Source organism: Nothobranchius furzeri, chromosome 6 (assembly GCF_043380555.1).
Source record: "Nothobranchius furzeri strain GRZ-AD chromosome 6, NfurGRZ-RIMD1, whole genome shotgun sequence".
Classification (NCBI taxonomy): Eukaryota; Metazoa; Chordata; class Actinopteri; order Cyprinodontiformes; family Nothobranchiidae; genus Nothobranchius; species Nothobranchius furzeri.
In genome coordinates, this window is record NC_091746.1 from 81,612,440 (window position 1) to 81,633,466 (window position 21,027).

Below are 21,027 nucleotides of genomic sequence, written 5' to 3' on the forward strand. Positions count from 1 at the left end.
AAGAACAAATGGTAACAAAGAAGCTGCAGGTATCCCACATTGATTACACGTTTGCTCTTTTTAGACTTTCAGTAAAGCTAAACTACTAAGAGTCTCACCAAAACTGCTTAAGCGTGGTTCAATGTAAAGCACGACTAAGCTACAACTGTTGGTGTCTGGTTAGAAAGACAACCTTTTATCAGATTACACACATTTTTAGATGGATTCACACTTTTTGGGGGAAGTTTCATTAAAGGGTGAGTCATATTGAGCATATGACTTAATTACAAACAAAATACAACATTCTTGCAAATGTAAACATTTTCTTTCCACAACTGTATCACAACGTTTGTATTTGTGGCAATTTGTTAACAATTTATCCTCATGTTGCTCGACAATCGGTCACCAGCCCCTCACATACAGTAGTTGCCCCCTTGTTTTTGCAATTTGTGAAATTCAGAAGTATTTGCGATATGTTTGAGATAGGTTCTCGACACACGTGTTGTCTTTGACTTCCTGGATAAAAAAAGAATTATTGCAAATGCTTTGAAACATTTTCAACTCACACTGCAGCCAGCCACCAGGGGGCGCTTGTGTGTGTTTTGGCTTAACCGTCCATATTCCTGATTCTAGTCAAACTGTATGTTTGTTGGTAGCTAATGCCATCTAAGGAAAAAAGACCAACAAGATTTTCTGTTAAGAGTCAGAATAATCCCACATCATCTTCAGATGCTTGGTCAGAGCTTCATCTTTTAACTTGCGTTGGACCCACACAATGTGTGGCCATAAAGTAATGGCTTACTGCGATTCCAGGACAAAAGAAAAAGCAGTAAATGTGGAAAAAAAAACACTATAAATCTGGTCATGTGGACAATGGCAGCTACGCTTTGATTATTATAAAATTTTACTTTTATGTTTCTGTTAAAGTCAAATATTAAGCAGAAGAAAAAGACTCTGAGACCACTGCCTCCCCCTCAACTGGAATGGCTTGTAGCCATTTTTCCTGTTCTGAAATAAAACTAAGTGCAAGGCTGAGAAAAGACTCATGAAACCCATCATTTAGAAGCATCAGTGTCATGAATTCTGCAAAGAGCGAAACAACTGCAAACCCCCATCATTAAGAGAATACTGGAACAGGAAGAGTTTGAGGAAAATGGAGCATTAAACTCAAATAAACTGATGCAAACTGAAAAGGGAGACAAAGGTAGCAAAGTCAGAGGAGAAAAACAGGAGATAAGCCCTTACTGCTATTTATATCCGCACGCTGAGTTCGCACAGACTCCTTCCAGCCCTTTCAAATGGAGCAACACAGTCACAGGAAAAAGTGCTTTGCAAAAAATTGTAAAACTCTTTTTCATGTCTATTTAAAGTAAACATGCTGATCATCTGATTGAATCTTCAAACAAGAAAACAGCTTTTACTGACATGTAGATGTAGCTGACAGATTGAAAACACAACGTACGGGGCAGCTGCGGAGGTCTCCTGTGCTGTTGGCGGCCTGCAGCAGTTCTGCAAACATGTCGGACCGGAGCCGTTCATTCCTCCCCAGCATCCGATCGACCTGTTGGCTGAACAGAGAGAGAAAATGTTTGAATAATTTACAGAAAGGCATCTAAAATGTTTAATTTATTGACACATTACAGCTATTAAAGTTTTAGGCGGACGGTGTAAAGGTGAAAAATGGGTGATAATGTTTTTGCCCGTGTCCATATTTGATATTTAACTAAACATCTCACGAACCTCTGAGCAGATTTTAATGCAACTCTCAGAAAACATCTGATAAACCTTTGGAACAAACTTCGTTCAAGATGGCTGCTAAAGCAAATCAACTTTAGCAAACACAGAAATAGAAACAACTCAGTCGAGTTTGGATCAAACTGTCAGCAGGTACAAAACATCTTTAAAACCACAACGTTTGTCTTATTAAAAGAAAATAAGTACTTTTAGTTTATAACAAAGACAAAATTAACTGATTTAAAATAAATTGAGATATAGTTTTGGTGTGGGTGTAGTCTGATCTTTCAAAATGTCCATTATTTAATGTTTAACATTTTACCAAAACAGCGAGTGGATAAAACTCTAAAGCAGCAGCTGATATTGACATTTATTCGTTTTAAGTTGCCTTCTAGTTATTGTTGAAAATTGGAATTCTTTATTAGAACCTGCCACTTCTGATTTAAAGTTTCAATAGCAAATTTGGAAAACAAAGTAGGTTAATTTGTTTTCATGCCTCTATACTATGTTCTAGCAGCTATAATAAAAATTGTGGAGAATGAAAAACTATATAATAAAGTGGTCCTCTTGCATTTGTCTAAAAACCTACACCAATCAAACGGCTTGGACCAAAAGCAACTATCGGACTAGGGCTGGACGATATGGCCTTTAATAAAGGCCACGTTATATTAAGGAGATCACCCGATAACGATAAATAGATGATAACTACATGTTATTGCTATACACAAAAACAAAAGTTGTCCACTAGATGGGGATGTCGTGTATCATGTTGAGTCACATTGTCATGTGACTCAAGGTGCTTCATCTTCTTAAAGGGACAACAACCCACACGCATCTGCCCATTTTTTTATTACTGAATTTATTTACATACAAAAAATGATATCGGCTAGAGTCAAAAAATTGGATTACGATACATTTTTTATTTATTGCCCAGCCTTATATTGGACCATCCAGTTGTCGGTCTAACTGAACCACCGCACTTCCTTGGGTCCTCCATTATGTTTATGTTTATGTTTATGTATTTAGCAGACGCTTTTGTCCAAAGCGATTTACAAGTGATAATCGGCATGTTGCCCTTGAGGCTAACAACAATAACAACAACTTGACATCAATCACGGAGAGGAGGGAACAAGGAGTGGACGGTAGAGAGGGGGATGGGTGCAGGGAGGGTGCTAGTTTAGAAGATGCTCTCTGAAGAGCAGGGTCTTCAGGAGTTTCTTGAAAATCGAAAAGGAAGCCCCTGTTCTGGTAGAGCTTGGTAGGTCATTCCAAATTTGTGGAACGATGCATGAGAAGAGTCTGGATTGTCCTGAGCGTGGTGTAGGCACTGCTAGCCCATGATCTTGTGATGACCGGAGCGGCCGGGCCGAGACGTGAAGCTTGGTTCATGCTTGACAAATTCACTTTCCGCTTGGTGATGCGGCTCGCGGATGGAACGCGCTTCACAACTCGCAGTGTTTATGGTTCGTGCGGCTCGTCTTTGCGGTGAGCCAATATTCTCCCAAACTGTAGGGGGCAGCATGGAGCTCTACGGCATGCATCCAACACTACACCATAGTAGAAGTAGAAATTACTGTTTACAACATGGCATTTCAGCATTTTTAACAGCGTCCTCGTCTTTTCCGACAGTGCGAGCTATTTCTCTCCAAGAATTATTAAAAACATGTTGATCACGGTGATCTCTGAGAGCTGAATCATACAAATGTCTGTATTGACGAACCTCTGCCATACTAGTTCTTGCCGGTTGCATGTTTTTCCGCGTCCGACCATCCGCGTGGTTAGAAAATTTCCTAGGTGCGCGTCGCGGAAATTTTGGGCCATGCGGAGACGCGGTGGAGGGGCGTGGTTGTTAAAATGACGCAACTTTTCCGCGCGGAGCCGTGCGGACCTCGCGGATGTGTCAAGCATAAACCAACCTTAAGCCTTTGCAAGAGGATTCAGGTAGATGGGAACCATACCATCTCTGACATTGTATGCTAGTGTTAGCAATTTGAATTTGATGTGTGCTGCTAGCGGTAGCCAGTGGAGTTCAATGAACAGAGGGGTGAAGTGTGCTCTTTTTGGCTGAATGAAGACCAGACACGCCGCTGCGTTCTGGACCATTTGAAGAGGTCTCACAGTCCAGCCTGGAAGACCAGTTAGAAGAGCATCACAGTAATGGAGGCGGGAGATGACAGCAGATTGCACCAGGAGCTGGGTAGCATGTTGTGTTAGGTATGGTCTGATCTTTCGCATGTTATACAGCGCAAAGCGGCATGAACGAGCAACAGAGGTAAAATGATCTTTAAAGGTCAGGTGTTCATCAATCACAACACCCAGATTTCGAACTGCCTTTGAAGGAGCCAGAGATAGGAAGTCATTTTGGATTGAGATATTGTGCTGTATGGATGGTGTTGCTGGGATGACAAGTAGATCAGTTTTAGAGAGGTTGAGTTGGAGATGGTGGGATGTCACCCATTTTGATATGTCAGAGAGACAGTTTGATATTCGTGCAGAGACAGTGTGGTCGTCCGGTGGAAATGACAGATAGAGCTGGGTGTCGTCTGCATAGTAGTGGTAGGAGAAGCCACGTGATCGAATGATCTCACCCAGTGAGGTGGTGTATGTGGCAAAGAGAAGAGGTCCTAGTACAGAGCCCTGGGGGACTCCTGTGGCAAGATGGTGCACGGTAGAGGATTGTCCATGCCAAGATACACTGAATGATCGTCCTGTGAGGTACGATTCAAACCAGGCATGTGATTTCTCTGTGATGCCCATGCTAGAGAGTGTGGACAAAAGGAAGCCATGGTTGACAGTGTCAAATGCAGCCGATAAGTCGAGCAGGATAAGCACTGAGGATTTGCCTGTCGCTCTAGCTTCTTTTAAGGATTCAGTCACTGCTAACAGAGCAGTTTCAGTGGAGTGGCCCTTTTTGAACCCAGATTGGTAAGGGTCAAGCAGACAGTTTTGTGAGAGGTATTCTGTGATCTGCTTGAAAGCCACCCTTTCAATGATTTTGGACAGAAAAGGGAGGAGAGAGATAGGTCGGTAGTTCTCCACATGATTTGGAGGAAGAGATGTTTTTTTTAGCAGCGGTTTAACCTGAACATGCTTGAGAGAGGTGGGAAATGTACCGGATGTCAGTGAAGCGTTGATCACATGTGTGACTGCTGCGGCTACTGTGGGAGCAATCGCTTGGAGCAGCTTAGTCAGAATGGGGTCAAGTGGGCATGTAGTAGGGCGGCTGCACGTGAGAAGCTTGGACACACAGATCTCAGTGACAGGGGAACAAGAGGAAAATGAAGCAGTAGGGCTTGAGATGGTTGGGCTAGAAGAAGTTTGTGGTAGCGAATGTTCAGGAGTGGCCAGTTGAGTAAACTGTTTTCTTATCGCTGCCACTTTGTCAGCAAAGAATCAGACAAAGGTGTCAGCTGATAGATTGTTGGTAGGAGGTGGAGACGGAGGGTTAAGCAGAGTATTGAATGTCGAAAATAGTTTCTGAGAGTCAGTAGAGCTGAGAATTTTGTCAGTGTAGAAAGCTTTCCTTGCATCAGTGATGCTGGCAGAGAATGAGGACAGTAATTCATGAAATTTCAAATGATCACCAGGATCTTTTGTTTTGCGCCATTTCCGTTCCACAGCTCTAAGATTGGTGCGTGGAGACTGGAGGGTATTTAGCCAAGGGTGTGACTGAGAGGATCTAGCAGGTCTAGTGGCTAAAGGACACATGTTGTTAAGACAAGAGCAGAGTGACTCGGTGGCATCATTCACTTCATAAGCAGAGAATGTGCTGGGAGATGGAAGAGTGGAGGCAACGAGAGAGGAGAAGTAGTTGGGTGCCAGATTGCGGAGGTTGCGGCGGAATGAGACCATTGGGGAGGAAGCAGTGGACCTCCCTTGTAGAGTCGTGCTGAAATGGATGAGGTAATGATCGGAAAGGTGCAGCGGTGTGACAGAGATTGTGTCTATGGCACAGTTTCTGGTGAAAATGAGGTCAAGTGCTTTTCCAGCTTTGTGAGTTGGAGGACTTTGTACTAGTTTTAAATCAAATGATGACATTAGTGACAGGAGGCCTGATGAGCTGGGATTGTCCAGGTGAATATTCATGTCTCCAAGGACCATTGTGGGACAGTTGTGCTCAGGAATGGAGGAGAGCAGGGTGTCGAGTTCATCACGAAAGTCTCCGAGTTGACCTGGTTGTCGATATATGACAACCAAAAAGAGTTTTTTCGGTACAGTTACCTGGATGGCATGGTATTCAAAGGAGTTGTATTTAGTGATGGGTAGCAACTGACTGTATATCCATTTGTTGGAAATTTAACACGCCCGTTCCACCACCTCGGCCAGATGCACGTGAAGTGTGGGAGAAAGTGTGGTTAACTGAGAGAGCAGATGGGGTAGCGCTGTCACATGGTTCGATCCAGGTCTCAGTGAGAGCCAGTGCATCGAGTGACAGGTGGTTTGCATATGCGGTAATGAAGTCTGCTTTGTTCACAGCTGATTGGCAGTTCCACAGTCTCATAGACAGGTGGGTGTCTTCGGGGGGAGTTGGTTTTAGCGAGCGGAGGTTTTGAAGGTTGCGAAAGCGGTTTGCTGTGTGTGACCTTCCTCTGGAGCCAGTGATCACAGGTATAGGATAATGGGACATTTTGCCAGGTGTTGATGGAGCAGCGTCTGGGCCAAGTTTGTTTGCTCTGTTTACCTGCTCTGTGGACACGTATGTCTTTACCCTGGAGTGTCTTCACACCGGAGGGGCTGAGACACAAGGGCTGACGCTTCAGTTATGCCACCAAACTTATATTGTGCTACTAGTTGGAAACAGGTGTTCATGCAGCAGCTGATTGCAATGGTTGAGACCTACAGCACCTGATGAGTGTTTTCAGCGAGGGGAGAAACAGCTCGTTCACAGCCCCTGATTGCACTTATTGTTTTCAGTTGGCCCAAACCGGAGCTAATAGACAACATTAATTGCACACTTGTGTATTTCACAACAGAACTCTGCTGATGTGAGACATTCTCCGCTCAATAATATCAGAGAAGGAGAAACAGAGGGCTGCTACCACTTCAACTTTAGAACAAACTACCAGAGGCCCAAAAAGAAAAACACCATTAGAAGTCACGGACAACAAGAGACGTTTGGACCTCGATAACGCTAACAGGTGTTTAGCGCTATCTCATTTCCCTCCAGAATCGCAGGTGTCCGGTTCCGTCAGAAGCGTCTCAGGAAAGGTACCTGACTAGGGGAGGGGTGAGTGTTTGGTGACCATGTTTGTGTTCCAAACCTAGCTTGTTCTGTAGATTAGTTAAAACAGCTTTAAATGTGTGATTGGCTGAAAAAAACATGTTTTAATTCTTATTTTTGATTATAATCAGTCACTCTGAGTTTTTCATGCAGGCTGAACATGAAAACAGTCTCCTACACCGATCTCCCGCTTTAGCTTCTGATAGAAAATAGCTGGTGAAATGATAGGATTTGAAAATCCTCACAATGTGATGTCACACTGTGAGTTTGTATTCATGGCCTCGCCCATCTTGGCTCGCACCTGCCGACAGGAAGGCTTTTTTATTGTTTTTTTGCAGTGAGGAGAGAGAACAAAGTATGTGTTGGTGATAGTGACTTTGCAACATGGCTGAACACATTCTGTTAGCCAATCAGAAGGGAGGAGTGTGCACATCATTAATAATAACAAGCAATCCTGCTGTTTTCAGCCCACCTTTTCACCAACAAACTTCCGCTTCTCAGAACAGGAGCCTCATAGCTTTAAAAAAAAATACTCATAAGACATTGATGTACACTAGAAAACACTACAATTGTATTGAATACAAAAGTAAACCACACCTTTAAAGAGACGGTGTCCTGACAATAAAGACAAAATATATTACTCTTTTACAAAATAGTTCTATTATTTTCTCATTTGTTTATTTGTTGTTATTCATAATTTATTATGTTATGGCTGCATGTTGGCACAGTTGGTAGCACGGTTACCTCCCAGGTTACAGGTTCGAATCCTGGCTTCAGCCTTCCTGTGTGGGGTTAGCATGTTCTCCTGATCCATGCATGGATTTTCTCCAGGCGCTCTGGTTTCCTCCCACAGACTAAAAACATGCATGGTATGGGACTCTACATGTGTGTGAGTGTGTAACTCTGTGACGGAACGGTGACCTAACCACGGTTTCCCCACCTCTTGCCTCATGACTTCCGGAGACAGGCACCAGCTCGCTGCCCCCTACTGAAGACTAAAAAACTTGAGAACTCACCATAAAGTAGTGGTGGAGACGTAATGAACAAATTCGGTGAACGGGTGTGGGTCTGAAGATGCTCCACAACAACGACACACAAACTGGAAAACAAAAGCTGGTTATTTTAAATGACAAATATATCCATGTGATCTTTACCTGTTCTACTCCTTTCACATATTAGATGCGTTATTCTAAATAATTCTGTATCACCGTGGAGCTCCTAAAAAATGGGAATTACCTGCTCGTAAAGCATCATTGCAAATTTCTGATGGGTAATGCAAGATTTAGATGAGCAAGCATCAGTCGCCGTGTCAGATACGATGTGTAAATGAATGCGCTCCAGGATGTTCTCCTATTTGCACAAAACACAAACACGACAAGTCAGAATCCACCATATTCCGACAGAAGCCAGACATTTTTGATTAAAACCTAATTGTCACTGTGACGTCGTACAAAGCACTCAGCGGCGTCGTCCATCAGGCCAAGTTGGAAGCGCTGCTCGTTCTTGAAAGTTTCAGCGAGGGCGTTTCGCAGGCTGTCGGAGGGAAGAACGCGCTCTCGGCTCTGCTGAAACTGACTGAAAATACTCTACAAACAAATAATGATGGTTAATGAGCATTTCATAAAAATCAATAGCTAATTTAAACATCTTGAAGCTGAGATTCAGAGTTTGTAATCAGAGGGCACCATCTAGAGGTGACAAAAGGTATTGCAGCCCTTCTCCCTACTTCCGTGATCACGAGTGGAAGCAACGCCTCTCATTGGCGAAGACGCACCTCGAGCCAGACAATAGAGCTAAAAAACATTGTTTTACAATTGTTATTCTAACTTTATGTTTCCTTCATATATATTAAAGACTTACTTGTTCGTAATAAATGTCAACAACGCTGCATCGTCTAGGTACTTCCACAAACACACACTCTGTGACTGACAACTGTACATAAGCAGATGTTTTACGCTTTTGGCTAACTTTACTGAAGTGAGTGGAGCTCATTTCAAATTGCGTGAGACTTTATGGGACTGGGTGCGCTAAACAAAAACAAATAGGAATTGCCTTCATTATATCACTGTTATGGACTTCTTATTGAATCCCTACGTCATTCCTGAAAAGGGGAAAACTCCAGATTGTTGCTTTAAAGACTTTCGGAGCTAGATATCAGTCGGTGAACCTTACCTTCAAAGAGCAGAAAATGCAGGCGTCACCAAGACAGAAGTGTCCCGAGAGCTGTCTCAGACTTCTCCGGAAGACGTCCAGCTGCCAAAGCACCTGAGGAAGTCACATAGATGAGGACGCATCAGTTGAATCCTCGTCGACTCTTTTGTTTCTGCTGGAGTGACTCACTTAATGTGAAGTGAACACTGATGGTTGATTAATAGTTAAAAAGCATCAGCAGAAAACCAAAGCCTTTAAAAGGACACCAAAGGTTGATAAGAACTCTCAGTTTTACTGTGCAGGAATGTGTTCATCAAGTTGAATCTAATTAGTCTCTTTCTGAGCTTTTGAGACTCCGTGTTGCATCGGTTACTCTTTTATTAGACGAGTTGGATGTTTTTTTTTTTAAGTCTGTGCAACATATTGAAATGTTATTAGCCCTTTAGGCCCTAGACCTTTTTTTCCTTGGGCCCTGGCGCCTCCCAATTGGGAGCCTTTGGAGTTTCATGTCCCAAGTGTCAGTGATTGCTTGCATTCCCCGAGCACAGCTACAGCTACAATCAAACCTGTTTAGATTGTAAACAAAGCAGTTATTGGTTTTTGATACATTAAGATAAAATAATACTTGAACTTTATTTTAGAAGAGCTGCCCTGTGTGAAAGTGCTGACAGGATCGAGGTTGTGAGTTCAAATTCCATTTAGGAAATTTAGTCAATTGTTTTATTTATTCCAGGGGTCCTCAACTAAATTTGTTCAAAGGTTGTTTTTTTTCCAGCAGACACCAGAGAAGGTCAGATGCTCTTCTAAAATAAAGTTCAAACATCATTGTAACTTCATTTATTACCATTTAAAATGGCCTTGTTTCCCATCTGGGCTGTTTGATTGTGTTTTTAGTTGTGTTTGGAGAACGTGGACAGTTGTAGATGTTTGGGACATGAAACTGTAGAGGCCCCCAATTGGGGGGCGTTAAGGTTAAACAGGTTATACTTTTACTCCAGCTTTTCCTTAATGCAGCTCTTCAGTTTATTCAGAAACACATCAAAATTGCAAAGCTCCAGGTTAGTGGGTACAGGTTGGTTAGACAGTGCTGACTGTTTTCTAATGCATGATGTTATATTTGAATGTCTGATCCGTGCCTCTTACAGTATTCATATAGTTATGCGCCTTCTTGATTGTGTAACGTGAGGAAATATGGGTTTTCTGTGCCAAAGGTTTCATTTGACTCGGCTGGGTCAAAGCTGGGTTGCTGAGAACTTTCACCCACAGATTAAGACCTGAACGCCAGCGAGTCTGGGAGAAACCATAACATCTGAACACCTGCAGTGCCAGAAGATGTGTTCTCATGGAAAAGCTAGTCATAACATATTGTTTACCTGACTGTTTACCTGACTCCTTTAATCAATATATTTGCAGTGGACTGCTGCAGCAGGGAGTGGCAGATTTGGAGTCTTATTTTCTGATATTTGGACCTCTCGCCTCAGATTGTCACATTGAGCGTAGGGAGGATTGGACCCAAGATGCAGGAACCCAGAAGCAATTCAGGCAGGAGCGGTTGCATAAATAAGAAAATCCTTTATTTAGGACGACGAGCAAAAATCCACAAGGGCAAAAGGCCAAGCCTAAAATCTAAAACACTGAAAAACAAAAGCTCACTTTATGAGCAGGAACCTAGAGTCAGGGTTATATACACAGGGGCTGGGTGATTACGGGAATTGAGCACAGGTGAAACTAATGAACAGAGAGGAGGAGCCGAAACAAGCAGCATATCTGAGGCCCTGTCCACACGTAGCCGGGGATCTGGTAGGTATTTTTCTACGTTTTGGCCTGTCATCCACACGAAAAGGGAGTTTTTTCACACGAAAACGGATCTTTTTAAAAACTCCGGCCAAAGTGAAGATTTGCGTTTTCTCCGTTTTGGGTGTCTGCGTGTGGACGGACACAACCGGAGTTTTAAGGTCCGCAACGTCACTTTCCGCGACAAAAAAATGCTGACATCACGTGTGCGACCTGTGTTTACACTAGCCGACAGCATGGACGCCCTCAGAGCTGCGCTCGCTTTATCAATTGTCCAAGCGCTTTCTGCTTGTTTGTTTTTGCAAGCGGAATTACTGCTGCTTGCGGAAGACCACAGACGAAGGACGAGGTTAAGAACGGGGGAAGTACTGCCGCCTACAGGTCTGGCATGTCCTTGACAACGTATTTATCCGGGTACGTGTGGACAGTTATTTTTTTTAATGAGGTGGTGTGGATGCAAGTTTTTGGAGGGGCGGAAATTCGTTTTTTTTTTTTAACGGCTACGTGTGGACTAGGCCTAAATCCTGTAAAACAAAAGCTACTAAACTAGCCTAAACTAAACTTAAACAAAGACACGGGGGATTCTATAAATAAGTAAACGAATGATCCAAGTGGGGAAGGAAACACAACACACTAAAGGAGACTAATGAACAGAAAATCTGAACCTATAGAAAACTACAGTGGAGTGACTAGGAGAAACATGAGGGGAACCTGGAGGGGGCTGGTGACCACAAGGACACAGAACATGGCACAGATTGCTTAACAGCAACATAACTCTACCACCGACCCGCAACGTGGATATTTTATCCCCACAAATAACACAAGCGAGGAGTTTTTCTGCGTGGCTAACAGTTAGCTTTTACTAGTCGGGATGCTTTCTGCTGATTCTTGACCGTTAAAACAACAGCCTTCTCCGTTTGTGAGTCAAGATGGGTGAGTCCATGAATGTTAAGTGACTGTGTGACGTAGATGTGTCAGGCTTTTCTAATCCTACAGTTTTGCTGTCTATATCAGAAGCTATTGCAGGAGATAGGTGTAGGAGACTAGTTTAAGGTTCAGTCTGCATGAAAAACTCAGTGAAAATGTATTTTCAGAGTTCCACACCTTCAAAGTTCAACACATTTCCAGACTGAATTTGTGACAAATGTCTGATGATTTTTATGCTGTTTTGGAAGTTCGAGTGTCTCCAAACCTACTGTTAATAATTATACACAAGCCATTTGTAGAACTTAATGTGTATTTTATGTAAATCTGAACAAATTTTCACTAAATTTTCAATCAATAAAACACAAGAATACCAAAATGCATCACCTTTTTCCTCTTGTCCTTACATATCCCAACCTGGGAAAAGCTAAGACCAAATTCTGCACGTTTTTAGACCTGCTCAGAGCCTTTGTGCACAGGACTGACGGGCTGGTCAGCATCACGGCCGATCACGCTGAAATTTCTGCAAATTCGGGTCAATCGATTGGTGCAATTCAGCTTTCGTGCAAAAGAAGGAAAAAATAAATAGCCTGCAAGTTCAGCCAAGCCCACCCAGCTTTGTCTTTAAACATAGCAGCTCACCTCAGACGTTACTCGTTTATAGATTGCAGGTGAACATGGAGACCCCACCCCTTGGATTCACTCAGATGGTTCCTACCTGAACAGCACTGTTGAGGAAGCAGCTGTTCTGTCCGGGCTCGTTCAGCAGACCTTTGGTGAGCGCGAGCGACACCATACTCCCTGGCTGGTAGGACTTCTTCAGGCCGCCAGCAGGTTTCCTGAACTTCTTCACCCATGCCATGGAGTTAGAACTTGCAGCTGATAAAACAAACCAAAACAAATCCAGCATGCATCTACTCTGTTTCCACATCTGAACGTGCACACACAGATCCATTAATCTGGCTCATCTTCCACACTTGTAACCAGGGGCGCTGATAGGATTTTCAAACTGGGGGGGACAAAGTTCCAAAGTACCCTCCCCCCAAACACACACACAAACACACACACACGCACGTACACATACACACACACAAACTATTGCAAGCGTCTTAACTAGAGCTCAGTCAGTTTGTGTAATTTCCTCCAACGGTTTACGTAAAAACTAACATTTATATACGTGTTAGAAGCCGTTATGCAGCGGAACGCTGGCAACAAAGCTCTGCCTGATCAACACTATAAATGATTCGCACTTGTATGGCGCCTCTCAGAGTAAGGACTCCAAAGCGCTTTACACTACAGTGTATCATTCATCCATTCACACACACATTCACACACTGATGGTGACAAGCTACGAAGTAGCCACAGCTGCCCTGGGGCACACTGACAGACGCGCCCAAGTATTTAATTCAGTCATTTGTTATTCTTCCAATCAATTACTAACCAAAACCTCATGCTTTATGCAAAACATTAAATGATTTTCAGCACACCGATCTTTTCAGAAAACATAAAAACCCAAAAAACTGCAAATAAAATCTAATAAGAAACAAAATTCACTTATAACTTAGAGCAGTGGTTCCCAAACTTTTCAGCCTGACCAACAGATGTTCCTTCGTATTTTCACGTTATTTAGAAATTTTCATTATATTTGGAAAGTTTTAATTCATATATAAATATACAAATCTCTTTTAAAATGTTATATTTTACTTTTTAATGATTATGTGGCACACGACTTCCACACCTAACGCATCGGCATCTGCCTCTATTTACGGCTTTTTTTTTACATTGTCGCTACGTTAGCGGTGTTTTACCATCATTTCTACATCCATCACGTCCCAGAGAAGGTTAAACCAACATCAAACCCAACGTTTGGAGCTTGTAACCTCCACACACCTCTTGTGCAGCACCAGCTGTCTGATGCTGCAGCAGCGTCAGTCTTCCCGCCTGGATGAGTGAATTTCTTTATCAGAGTCAATATTCCGCTTCATAATCAGAGTCAGTCATGACCAGACAAAGTGATCAGTCAACAAAGACCAGACCTGCCGGCAATTATGCGTTTTATCTAATATTTGCGCTCTTCATGTTGCGTGCATCTCCTCCGCTCCCCGACTGGGAGCCTCACGGCGGGAGGCATTTTTCAAACTCTAAAACCTCCCAAACTTTGCTCAGCCTGACGATTCCACATCTCCACTATCTTCTGATGTAAAGTAGTAACTTCACGAGGGATCATATTTGTAGATGAGACCTGTTAAAGTCAGTAATGAGGCTTTGGTGCTTTTAACGAGGAAGTCCCAACACTGACAACAACGTACTGAAACTAGAACCAACATGCATAAGGAGACAGATCGGTCCCGCCTACTTACACTGTTGGTCTTTTTTAAATACGCCGCAATTCACTTCATCCTGCATCCTAGCAGCAACCACTTTGGCGCCTCTGGAGTCGGTGTTTGCTTACGTCATGCTGCATTCAATGTAATTGGGAAAAGGAGCATCGAGCGCTTAACCTCCGGGGGACGGATCGGGGTCGATCTGAATCTGGGGGGGACAGATCCCCCAGCCGTCCCCCACCCTATCTGCGCGCCTGCTTATAACATGAATTTGCTTTGGTGCCTGGTGAGTGTTTCTACCTTCTCCTGAGTTGGGGGGAGACTTGCTGCAGCTGGACATGTCGGGACATGGGAGCTGGTGCTTTGGTGTGGCCCTGGGCTCCAACCATTTCATCCCCATGCACCGCCACGGGGGTTGGTGCACGGCATGTTCAGGATCAGCCGCAGGGCAACTTCAGACATGAGCTACTGGACATTGAACTGCAACAGAGACAAGAACAACACAGGATTCAGATGAGAAAACTGGTTTTACAGCCAAATCCTGAACTAATGTGCAATCTTTGGAAGGTTCTGAGATATTTTTTATTTGTGCAAAATCAAGAAAGGCAATAGAAGAAAACTATTTTTCATATATAAGTGAATCTTCATTATTTGCTTTGCAGAAGGGCATTTTTTAGCAGTTACAAAACATGCAATTACATTATAATTCAAATTCAATTATATACATAATTACTTTATTAATCCCAGAGGGAAATTCAATAATAAATAAAAGCTTCATTTTGAAGCTGATAAATAACACAGACACTGCTTCAAATGATATCAGTATAAACTCACGGTATACAGCCTTAAAACTAGATTAGCACACATTAAAAGCATAAATGCGCATCACCAACAAACCTAACTGCAGAAACTGAGTTAGACTGTTGATACTGATCCCCAGAGGGAGATTACTTTGTCACAGCAGAAAACACAAAAATGAGCAAATACATTTTGAAATAAAGAAATTATCTGTGGAGGAATGTGAAACTGCAAAAACATGAAGAGGTGAGTATGAAAAAGAAATATCAGAACTTATAAATTAATGAAGGACGTCTTTATTTGTCCCTCATCAGATCTTTTATTTGCAACAGCAAATGTCCAGCTGGACAAGTTTACGTTCTTAGGTTAAAAATAAAACATAAAAATGAATCAAAGTGAATGAATAGTGATGAAATAAGAAAATTCACAACATTTTGTTCTGTAGTTTTTAAGATTTTTCTTTTTGCATTTTGCTAAAGGCTATCTGGCTAAATACAAAATGTATTAAGGGCAAAAGTCCTCGAAATGTTGTTGCCCCACTTAGACCAGAAGGTGGTCAACCGCAAGCTGAGTTAAATCTCACCCGTCACATCCAGCCTGCAGAATTAAACAGTCACTGAATAAAACATGTCTGACAGCTGGAAGTTTGCTTAAAGATCTCAAAAACCAACAAAAACCTCTTTTGACCAAAACTCCAAAGGCCCGCCTCACATTTGCCAAACGTTTGGTCAAATGTTCAGCTGGCAAGATAAAAGTGGAACTTTCTGAGGAGAGTTCCCTCGTTACATCTGGAATTAAAATAACCCTGCTTTTGAAAAAAAGAACATGAATCCAGCAGTCAGACATGGTGGAGGTAGTGTGATGGTTTGGGTCTGCTTTGCTGCTTCACAACCTGAATTTGATTTAAACAGTGGAGCTGATCTGCTCTACATCCCGAAGGAGAATATCTGAACTTTGGTCATTCGTACTTGAAAACCCTCCAAAGTGGCTGAAATAAAACAAAAGTGATCACAAACTCTTGTTTCTGCCAAGAGTCCTACAACCCATAATATATTTAAAGCAATGGCTTTATTACACAGAGCCAGCTAGCTAGTTGAGTTTTTAATTAAACCAATATTTGAAAACAGCTTTTTGAATATACTCGGATTGTTTTAGTTTTTAATTACATTGCTGATGAGAAACATTTCAGTGTGTAAAAAAAAACAAGAGATCTGTAAGAGGAACCTGTGATTTTACAAACACGTGGCCTGTTTGAACTTCTGCAAAGATGTTTCACTTTAAAATAGTCATTAAACATATTAGCAGCAAATGCAGTCATAATAATGAAAACGTAAACGTTTTTGTAGTTTTTATCTCACCTTGTTCCCAGATGAACCAACATATTAACTCTTTTAATTACTAAGTGTCCCATAAGGGCTTATTTATCCCTCACCACCCCTGATGTCAGCTCTGACATAAGCGACCCATTTTACCGCCGGTGGGTTCAGTATGGACGCACGGAGTTATTGAACAGAATGTGGTGATCCGCTCCCATGCGTCCCTGATTTAAGCCCAGAAAAGCTCCGACGTGCGCGCATGGCTGTCAGGTTCATGCTGCTGTTGGTGCATGCTCTCTCTGCATGTGAGCTTCTCTCGTCCAGAGCCACGCGCACACACACCCACGCGCACACACATAAATAATGCCGCAACTTGCGTTTATTCTAACACAAAACACAGCAATCGCCCACCTCCCACAGCCGCTGACTCCTCCGCTGAAGACGAAGGGCGGTCCAGCTGTCAGATCCCAACACCGCCACTTCTCTTTCTTCTTCTTTCTCCTGAATCCTCCTGAAAACACCAGAGTGACTGCAGATGTATCCGAGCTCCTGCAGCCCAGCAGCGCACTGAGGAAACCAGGGAGGACCGCGTCCGTCCTTCTCCTCTCCTGGCGTTTTTCTTTTGCTTTTTTTTTTTTTTTGTGCAGCAGCAGAACCGACGGTGGCCTGTAGGCTACAGGCTGTAGCAGACCGTCCGACGCGGATTAGTGATGTTTGGATGTTTGAGAGGTCAAACTCCGCCCCTAGCGTCGTCTAAAGAGCACTGCTGCTCCCATGCCATCTCTCATCCGTGCGTGGAGAGCTCCGTGCGTGTGCGCGTGTTTGTGTATGTGTTGGAGGAGGAAGGTCAGACTTCCAACTTGTCATGATGATGATGAGAGAAGACATCACATGACCGCGCTGGTTTCATAATCATGCAGCACTCACTGTGGGGACTAACCCCTTCCTGCTTTTGCTTTCTTTCCTCTGAACAAAACACAATTCTCTCTCTCTCTCTCTCTCTCTCAACACCAGCAACAGTGGAGCAAATAACAACAATTTCCATTTTATTTATTCTTCCCTCCAGGTAACACTTAAAATGTGTAAATGCGCTGCGTCTGTCTTAGGGACTCTGATGCTGCAGTAAACAGGATTGGGAGTCGCAGAAATTGGGGCAGATGGAGGGCCTGGCAGGGGAAAGGCTGCAGAGCTTAGCAGAAGGGAAGACAGCAGGACTAAAAAAAAAGGCTGATGTAAGCTGAGGTCAGCAAAAGTGACTCCAGTTGGCGATTCTTTTGTTTTCTTGTGGATTCTAGTGAATCCGGCAACAAACAAAAATGTAGTGTGAGGATTTCAAGTGAAAAGCACGAGCAAGAAAATTAATGTGTGTCTGATATCAGTAAATTCAGACTGCTGAAAATATGTCTGTTATATCCAAACCTGAGTACCACTCATTTTCAGGTTCAAGAAACGAATAAATTGCTGTAAAACATATTTTAAATATAAAACTACAAAGAAGAGGAAGAGACACCACAAGAGGGGGAGCCGTGGGCATGGCAACAAGCTCCCTCATGGACCCCCATCCCTAGTCAGACAAAGTTTGTAGCCAATTTAATTTCTTTTTATAGGAAAATCAGATTCTTGGCTGTTTGTAAGTAATTGTGAGTGATTCTTATTCAGGATTTCCCAAAGTTTACTCGGACGTTTTTGAGAAAGATTTGATGTTTTCTCTAATGAGCCATTGAGACTCACACTGGTATAATAAACCCGTGTTAAACTTTATCACCTGCGTCACACGCTCTCCATGTTGCCCCAAGTCCCCTACACCCGTGGTTCTCAGCATTTATTATGAGGACCCCCCTTTCCTGATTCCTAGGCAAGCCAGAGCCCCCCAGCCCCAACTTCTACCCACATGCACGAAATAAGAAGTGTATAATTACAAACTTTATACGGATATAAAGAGTTGTGTATCACGTTCACGGGTGTACTTTGGTGGTGTGGGGGGGGGGGGGGGGGGGATAACAAGCAGAGAGAAAGACAAAAGCATGCATCCAGAAAGTTCTGTGTTTTATTTTCTGTTCTGTTTACCTCGGCTATGAAGATTTCACAGGAAGTGGCGTATGTTTTTTACTAGTTAAGCAACTGCACGTGACTTTTAATTTGAAAGTATCCAGATGTTTTACACAGCTTCTGTGTCCCAATCTGAACTGCGGAGATTAACATGTTATAGGGTTCAAATAAATAAACTCGTAACCAAAGCAAAGTGTCCTTAGGCATCTGGGAGGTGTCCAAAACGTAACACTTCTATACGCTTTTACATTTGGTGGAAATGAGGAGTTAGAGTCTCCAATTTACCTTACATACATGTTTTTGGCCCATAGGAAAACAAACTCCACATGCTACTAAATGCACCACCATGTAGCCCAATATGAAAACAATATAATAAAATCCTTAGACATTGGTTTTGATGTGTTGGTCGTGGTCGACAGGACGGCGCCAGTGCTCAGCAGGCTCGCCTCTGCCAGCAGCCAAGGGGCAGCAGTGGCTACACTGTAGCTCATCACCAGGGTGTGAATGGGTGAAAAACTGATTGTGCTGTAAAGTGCCTCAGGGGTTCGAGGACTCTAGGAGGCGCTAAATCAAATACAGGCCATTTACCCCAAAATTATCCGTAGCCCCAATTAGTTTGGGTGCACCCCTGGAAAACTGCAGAAAACAGTACATTTTTAAAACAAGCCAAACCATATTTTACCTAGATTGTTTTGCAACATTTGATTTACTTCTGCACATTTCTTTTAATACCCACTTTCAGCTGAAAATCCCACAAAAAAAAAACGTTTTGAGTGTCTCTTAAGTTGCAGAGACCTGAATCTGTCAACACAGCCACAAAACGGGATGTGTGAGGGACAAAAAGGAACTTGGATCAGTAGATTCTGGGTGATATGTCCACTGTTGCAGGTCTATATACCCGCAGGCTTTATACTCAAACATGTGTGAGTATAAGGTAAATATGTGTAAATATTTAATTGCATGATGAGTATGAAGTAGCTGTATCTAATCTTAAAGATTTGTGTATTTTTGTTCTGTGAAAACTTTCTGCCACTGAGACAGCTGCACCTCTCACGGGACGTGTTGATTTTTTTAAATAAAAGAAGATAAACAAATGAACAGGAAAAAAAATTGTGTCATATTTTGCAAGATGCGGCACAAGTGAACTCTATTCAGACGAGCTGTCAAAGTCAATGTTGATGTTCTAAAGGTTATTTTTGGAGTTGGATTTCTTTCTTTTCTGCAGAAATCTGACTTCCTGCAGCAGGTAATAATATCTGTATATATTATTTTATTTTATGTCGTGTACACACACACACACACACACACACACACACACACACACACACACACACACACACAGAAAAACTTCATTTTAGTATTGTTCTTTTTGGGTTGAAGAAATGCTGCACTGTAAATTCAAACAAGTTAAGTTTACTTGAAAATATTGAGGAAACCGATTACCTTGGGAAAAGTAAGTAAACAAACTTAATTGTGGAAAGTATTGATAAATTATTATATGCAAGTGAGCTGTACTTGTTTAAAAGTATAGATAACATAAAACTCAGTAAAGGTAACCGCAAATCAACAACTTCAATACTTTGAGTCACAATGACTTAAAAATACTATGCCAAGATAAGTGGGCTTTAACAAGTTAAGTTAACTTGAAAATACTGAGGAAACATATTTCCTTTAAGTGACCAAAACTTAATTGTAGTAAGTAAATTTTTACATGTGAGTGAGTCATACTTTAGTGAAGTTGAGTTTACTCAATAAATCTCAGTATAGTTACATTGAATCAAGTTATTATAACTCAAATACTTTGAGTCACAGTAACTTAATATTCAGCCAAGATAAGTGGGTGTTACTTAAAATTTGATATACTTTACACTTAAGGTATCTTAGTGTCAAGCACTTTAATAAAGTTGCTGTGTCGCCTTGTTTTAGCTGTGAGTGCACTCAAATATCCCCAAAACTCAAGTGATTTACTGCCAAGAGAAGAAAAACAAATTCACCCTCAGCCCTAGCGAGGACCATTGTGTGTGAATGTTATCGCATTTGTTTCAGCAGAGAGGGTCAGGGTTTGGTCTCTTTACCAGCTCACTGACCCTGAGACCGACCCTGTGGGACTCTTCTTGTCTCGTTCTCTTCCTTCCTCTTATTCTCTGGTTTTATTGAAATCTGAAAGGAAGGTTTAAATCCTTTCTTCAGTTTTCTAGAAGCTTATTTTTTAAAACGTTATAGTGCAGGTTCATTAAAAAATCTCACTAAATAATAACTACCCAGGACTGGAAAAGACACTCAAGCTCTTAAACAAAAAAAGACACAAATCAAGTGTTCTTGTAAATATAACATTATGAAATTAAAGATCTGCATGAAAAAAAAGTTTTAATGGTGCAGAGAGAAGGTGCCATCCTCCCCTTTATGCTTTTTTGACTAAATTTAAAGAAGAATTACAAAATTCCATTTTTGGTTCTTTTTTAAAACACAGACACGGTTCCTCTTTACCTTGCTGACGGTTACGTTTGCGGCTGCAAACATCTTCAGAGCAGCTGCAAACGAAACCGTCAGCAAGGTAAAGAGGAACCGTATCTGTGTTCTAAAAAAGCACCAAAAATGGAATTAGAAGATAAACACAGCAAGGACGTACAAAAGATGTTTAGAGAATTACAAAATATTCTAGTTTTTTATGTTAAAAAAGAAAAATTATATATATATATATTTGTTTATGTTTACATTTATTCATTTAGCAGACGCG

The 21,027-nt window shown here is 42.1% G+C and overlaps 1 protein-coding gene across 1 annotated transcript in view; it reads right to left on the reverse strand.

Moving 5' to 3' along the window:
* Positions 1-16,854, reverse strand: part of usp53b (ubiquitin specific peptidase 53b) — a 31,192-nt gene extending 14,338 nt beyond the window's left edge. Inside the window, exons 1-8 of the mRNA XM_070552605.1 lie at positions 16,653-16,854; positions 14,428-14,607; positions 12,522-12,682; positions 9,107-9,199; positions 8,386-8,520; positions 8,171-8,284; positions 7,951-8,033; positions 1,442-1,547 (exon numbers count right to left, since the gene is read on the reverse strand). Coding sequence (XP_070408706.1) covers positions 1,442-1,547; positions 7,951-8,033; positions 8,171-8,284; positions 8,386-8,520; positions 9,107-9,199; positions 12,522-12,682; positions 14,428-14,527 — 792 coding nt within the window. The 5' untranslated portion in view covers positions 14,528-14,607; positions 16,653-16,854. The remainder of the gene's footprint in view (positions 1-1,441; positions 1,548-7,950; positions 8,034-8,170; positions 8,285-8,385; positions 8,521-9,106; positions 9,200-12,521; positions 12,683-14,427; positions 14,608-16,652) is intronic.
* Between the last annotated feature and the right edge of the window lie 4,173 nt (positions 16,855-21,027).